The sequence below is a fragment of the Lycium ferocissimum genome, chromosome 9, assembly GCF_029784015.1.
Source record: "Lycium ferocissimum isolate CSIRO_LF1 chromosome 9, AGI_CSIRO_Lferr_CH_V1, whole genome shotgun sequence".
NCBI classification, from domain to species: domain Eukaryota; kingdom Viridiplantae; phylum Streptophyta; class Magnoliopsida; order Solanales; family Solanaceae; genus Lycium; species Lycium ferocissimum.
The window spans coordinates 54,221,181-54,226,976 of record NC_081350.1 but is presented as its reverse complement, the minus strand read 5'-3'; the positions used below and the strand labels follow the sequence as shown (position 1 = coordinate 54,226,976).

Genomic DNA, 5,796 nt, shown 5'->3' with positions numbered 1-5,796 from the left:
TTAGCTGAATAGAGAGTTGTATTTCATTTCACCATCAATGACGTAGAATTTTGTATGTTGAACAATCCCGATGGTGTTCACCGGCAGAGTAATCTCCCCCTTGGTAGTTTCGCATGCCATGTTGAACTCGTTGAGGACCCGGGCTGCAGGCACAATTTGGTCCAACAGAACTAGCTGCTCTACCACCTTCCAACGGATAATGTTGGCCGAGCTACCTGGATCAATCAAAATGTGCTTAACCTGAGATTTATTTATAAGGACAAAAATTACCAATGCATCATTTTGGAAATGAATGATGCTGTCCGCGTCTTCGTCGCTGAAGGAAATGAATCCCTCAGGCACATAATCTCTGGTTTTCTTTTCCCGAATGATTGATACCTTTGTCTTCTTCATCGTCAGACCTCGGGGAATTTCTACTCCTCCGATAATCATGTTGATCCCGTGTTGTGTTTTTGTCGGTTCATCTTTCTTATTTGCTTCCCTGTTTTGGTAATGACTCTTTGCTCGATCACTCAAAAATTCACGCAAGTGACTGTTCCTTAATAACCGGGCAACTTCATCCCTCAGTTGTCGGTAATCCTCGGTTCGGTGACCATGAGTCCCTTGATAGTCGCATATCATGTTCGGATCCCGTTGGGTAGGGTCGATCCCAAGTGGCCTCGGCCATCTCACGTCCTTAATGTGTCCAATAGCAGAAACAATAGCGGAAGCATCGATGTTGAAGTTATACTCGGATAATCTCGAGCTTTCACCGGCGTCAGATGTCCTAACCACGTTACTCCGGAATTGCAAATCCTTGCTTCTTGAGCCACGATCAGTTCGTCTATCATTTGTTACTAAATTATAGTTGGGGCCGCTCCTTCCTCTATCCGTCCTAAAGATGGACCATTTAGGCCGACCGTACGGCTGGTATCTGTCCTTTGATGGTTTCAACTCGGCTTCTATTACCTTTTTTAATCTCTCCCTATTTTTGTTTTTGGCTTGCCGAACCTGGGGGAAGCTTGAGTTGATCATCTTCCACTCGAATTTTGGACTCGTACCCGTTATGGATATCGGCCCATGTTACTGCTTCATATTCCAACAAATTTTTCTTTAGTTTGAATGAGGCGGCGGAGCTACGAGGATTGAGTCCCTTAGTGAAAGCTTGGGTCACCCACTCATCAGGAACCGGGGGCAATAACATTCTTTCCTTCTGAAACCTTGTTACGAATTCTCGGAGTAACTCGTTATTCTTTTGGGCTATTCTGAATATATTGGCCTTCTTTGCTTGGACCTTTCGAGCCCCAGAATGAGCTTTCACAAAAGCAACTGCAAGCATCTCAAAAGAGTTAGAATGTTCGGGAAGCATACAATACCATGTCATTGCCCCTTTAGATAACGTCTCGCCGAACTTCTTCAACAACACCGGCTCAACTTCGTCTTCTTTAAGATCATTGCCATTTATGGTGCAGGTATAAGAAGTCACGTGTTCTTGGGGATCCGTTGTTCCATCATACTTAGGGATATCCGGCATCTTAAACCTCTTCGAGATTAACTTCAAGGTCTCACTCGGCGGGAAAGGCCTCCGGACATAACGTTTGGATTTTGGACCAGATAAAATCGGTGGGGCTCCGGGGATCTAGTCCACTCGAGAGTTGTAGTTTTCCAACATCTTCTCGTTGGTGTCGATCCGTTTGGTCAATGCTTCGAGCATTTTCAAGACTTCGGATGACCCATTAGAACCTGACTTGTTGCAACTGTCGGTTACTCTATCTTTTCCACGGACCGGCTCACTAATTTGGTTCGGATCCGCTGTTACTGTGCCGTTGCTCTTCTTTTGGAGTTGGGCTATGGCCATATGTTGTTCCTGCAACATATTAAAAATCAAACGTAAGTTAATTTCTTCCCCTGCATCATCGGGTGTCTTTCGCACGGACGCCCTATCAACGGGCTGGGTGCCATTGTCGATAGCGTCATTAGAATTGACAGCATTAGGATCGATGGGAAAGCCGCCGTTTGGATCAACATGGGGTAGGTCATTCGCTTGTACCCCGTTGTTGAGGTTCTCATCGTGGTGACCTGAATCATCGTTGTTGAAGTGGATTGATTGGCTAAGGTTTGACATGTTGAAGTAAACCTGAAATCACAAAGATCAATAGAACAAGTGAAAGTACGGTTGTAAACAAATCACCACTATTATCCTTAGCCCCACGGTGGTTGCCAAACTATTTACCCTTAAAAAGGTAACAATTGAATTTATACATGGTTAAAGGATACGTGAAATGATCTATTGATAAAGCAATGAAATAAGTAATAACAAGCAAAGATTCGTAAAGAGCAAGAAAATAGATAGCCTTGATTGATAATTGAAGAACACAACTAATTGGTCTGGTTTGGAGCCCTTTTGTCTCGAACCCGAGCCATTCTTAAGAGAATTTGAATAGCTTTTGCGGTTACAAATCTAAAAGTGTGAAATATGTGTGTAAAAACAAGAATATGATGCCTTAATGAGAGGATCCGCCTCAGTATTTATAGTACAAGAGTTAGAGCTATACATGGTAACTAAAGTACATTAAGGAGATAATGATTATGTGTGTGTGTGTGTGTGTGTGTGTGTGTGTGTGTGTGTGTGTGTGTGTGTGTGTGTGTGTGTGTGTGTGTGTGTGTGTGTGTGTGTGTGTGTGTGTGTGTGTGTGTGTGTGTGTGTGTGTGTGTGTGTGTGTGTGTGTGTGTGTGTGTGTGTGTGTGTGTGTGTGTGTGTGTGTGTGTGTGTGTGTGTGTGTGTGTGTGTGTGTGTGTGTGTGTGTGACGATTTCGGGCGCCTCAACGGCCGGCGCGACGAGCGGCGAGAAACTCATTACAGGTCGGATTTCTCGTGTCGTGTCAACTAGTATCCCTCGGGTTTGTGATCCCTCGGGCCTTATTCTATCCGACTACTCGAACCCGAGCTGACGTTATATCTCAAAGCCAACTCTCCTATCTTGCTTCGATCTTCCGTCGACTGATACAAATTCTTTGCCCCGATTTACACCGTATATATTCATTATTTTCAAACGCAAAATTTATTGTTTCACCTGTCGCAGCCACTGAAGCGCACATATTCTTTATAATTTTCAATGAAGTTGGATGCTAATTAACCTTTTATACAATTGCTTTTGGAAAAGTGGAAAAGTTAAAATTACCTTGTAATTTTACCTTGATTTGACTCAAGGTAGCAAAAGAATATATTACTGTCATCTGTATTATAGAAAGAATAAGACAAAAAGGGTGACTAAGATCCGTATAAATGATGAGATTTTCTTGCTTTATCTATGACACTTGGTTATCTTATAGTATTTGTCATTTACATTAAAGCTTTTTGAACATCTAAATTCCACCTATTATTTCAATCTTGATGAGATTTTCTTGCTTTATCTAAGACATTTGGTTATCTTATAGTATTTGTCATTTACATTAAAGCTTTTTTAACATCTAAATTCCACCTATTCTTTCAACCTAATTCCCTATCAACGAAAAGATGAAAGATTCTATAAAGTTGAAAAGCAGTGGGGCCTCTCAGTAGATTTTTAATATTCCTCAGATATGGTGCTTCCTTTTTTGATACGGGTTTTTTGCGCGGATCATCCTTTAAAGGCACTGGTCTTTAATTTTTACCCCTCAAATTCCTGGTCTTTAATTTTTATCCTTCGTTTAAAAAGGCGGCCGAAAATACTTCGAGCTTTTGGATTCGAACCCCTGTTCAGTCAAAAAAAAAAAAAAAAATCAAGGCAAGGCTTTGCAAAAAGTCTGTCTTATGCAACAGAGTTTGCCTTAACGCATAACTAAAGTCTTGTATGCGGCAAACCTTGCCTTAAGGCATAACTAAAAGTTTGTCTTATAAGGCAAAGTATGCCACACCCGGCAGACTTTTCGCGAAACCTTGCCTTATGATTTTATTTTATTTTTATGACTAAGCCGGGATTCGAACCCAGAATCTCAAGATATTTTAGGCTAAGGGCAAAAATTAAAAACCAGTAATTTGAGGGACAAAAATTAAAAACCACCCCCAAAGGAGGACAATTGTGCTAATTGCCCTTTTGATACTTGCCAACGCAAAATTATGTGCAATGAGAAATACCTGTGGGTAGAAAAAATAATGGGCTTTTAACATATTATGTTGCTCGGCCAATTAATTACAATCACTAGCTAAATATATAAAAAATATACACTAAATACACTAATTATGAATATCATATCATATTATTTTAAAAGTAGGAACAATCAAAATGAAAAGTTAAATTACCAAAATGTCCAAATAATATTGAAATACAATTTTAACCTTACAATCAAATACTATTTTAAAAAGTAGTGTATATATACCATTGCTGTTACAAAATAGTGTAAATATACCCTGCCCTTATACAAATAGTGCAAATATACCCTTTTCGCTAATGGAAATTTAAAAAAAAAAAAAATCATTTAGCTCATTTTTTAATTAAAAAAAATTGCCATGTGGCTTTAAAAAAAGTCTACTCATTTTTTTTTTAGTAGACATATTTTTCTATGCCACATGGTAAATTTTTTTCTGGTGGGTCGGGTCTGGTTTGTTTAAAAAAATCTCCGTGGCTTTAAAAAAAAAATAAGTCTACCTATTTTTTTAAATGAACTAGACCCTACCCACCGTTAAAACAAATATATCATATGGCTTTAGAAAAATATGTCTACTAAAAAAAATGGGTAGACTTTTTTTTTTTTTTTAAAAGCCACGTAGTATTTTTTTAATTAAAAATAAACTAAATGAGTTTAGAAAATATTACGTCAGCAAGACGGGTATATTTGCATTATTTTGTAACGGCAAGGGTATATTTACGCCACTTTTATAACGGAGGGTATATTTACTAACAGAGGGTATATTTACTGTAAATCGCAAAGTTGAGGGGTATATTTGCACCTTTTCTCCTTTATCAATATTTATGAACAAAGAGGTAAATGTACATTCTGAATAAAAATAACAAAAAGAAATTAAATAAAAATTACCCAAATGTGGGACCCATTAATATGGTAACTTCTTTTACATTTAAAATTGTAACTCAAAAAGTACTTTGTATAGTATCATAAATGAAAAAACCGTTACTAGTGTTAATGACCCCTATCATCTCACGAAGAAAACCAATGGTCTAGAATCAAATTGTCATTATGTACATGCAGAATAAAAATAACAAAAAGAAAATTAAATTAAATTATTCAAATTTTGGACCCATTAATATAGTAAAACTTTTAGTAGGCTTTGGGATACTTCTTTTACATTTAAAATTGTAACTCAAATAGTAATTATAAATGAAAAAACCGTTACTAACGTTAATGACCCATATCATCTCATGAAGAAAAACCAATACAGTCAAACATCTCTATAATTGCCATTCGTTATAATAACATTTTATGCTACATTCCGTACTTTTGTGCGTTAAGTTTCGTTGTAAGTTATCGACGTACGCTCGGAGAGTGAGATTATCTTTGAGGTTACAAGTGCTTAAGCCATATTTAGAAAGCGTTAAGTAAGTGTCGTGAGAATTAAAGGTTAAATAAATTGAAAGGATTAAGTTTCAACGAAGTCCTACGTTTGGTTACGAGTTATGGCAGGATTTGGCCCAACTTTCCGTGGGCGTATCTCCAAGTATATGAAGAGTTATGAGGTGCATTACCTATCTAAATTCAAGTCCATCGAGTCTAGTTTCTATGCATTAAACCGTTCGTCAATCGGAGCTCTGTACAAAGAGTTATGTTCGTTTTAAGAAAATGCTGCAGAAGCAGGCAGAAGTACAACCAAAAGTACGGACC

The 5,796-nt window shown here is 38.0% G+C and overlaps 1 protein-coding gene across 1 annotated transcript; it reads right to left on the bottom strand.

Annotated features, from left to right (window-relative positions):
- Positions 1-1,513, bottom strand: LOC132032065 (uncharacterized). Its single transcript, XM_059421878.1, has 2 exons — positions 1,067-1,513; positions 1-990 (listed from the first exon to the last, which is right to left on the bottom strand). The coding sequence occupies exons 1-2, from the start codon at positions 1,511-1,513 to the stop codon at positions 1-3; spliced, it is 1,437 nt and encodes a 478-aa protein (XP_059277861.1).
- Positions 1,514-5,796: the final 4,283 nt, after the last annotated feature.

Excerpts from the sequence above, each read along its gene's own strand:
- LOC132032065 (XM_059421878.1), bottom strand. The coding sequence starts at position 1,513 with ATGCCGGATATCCCTAAGTATGATGGAACAACGGATCCCCAAGAACAC. Across the intron at positions 991-1,066 it reads ATTTGTTGGAATATGAAGCA|GTTCGGCAAGCCAAAAACAA; the intron begins GTAACATGGGCC and ends AGCTTCCCCCAG.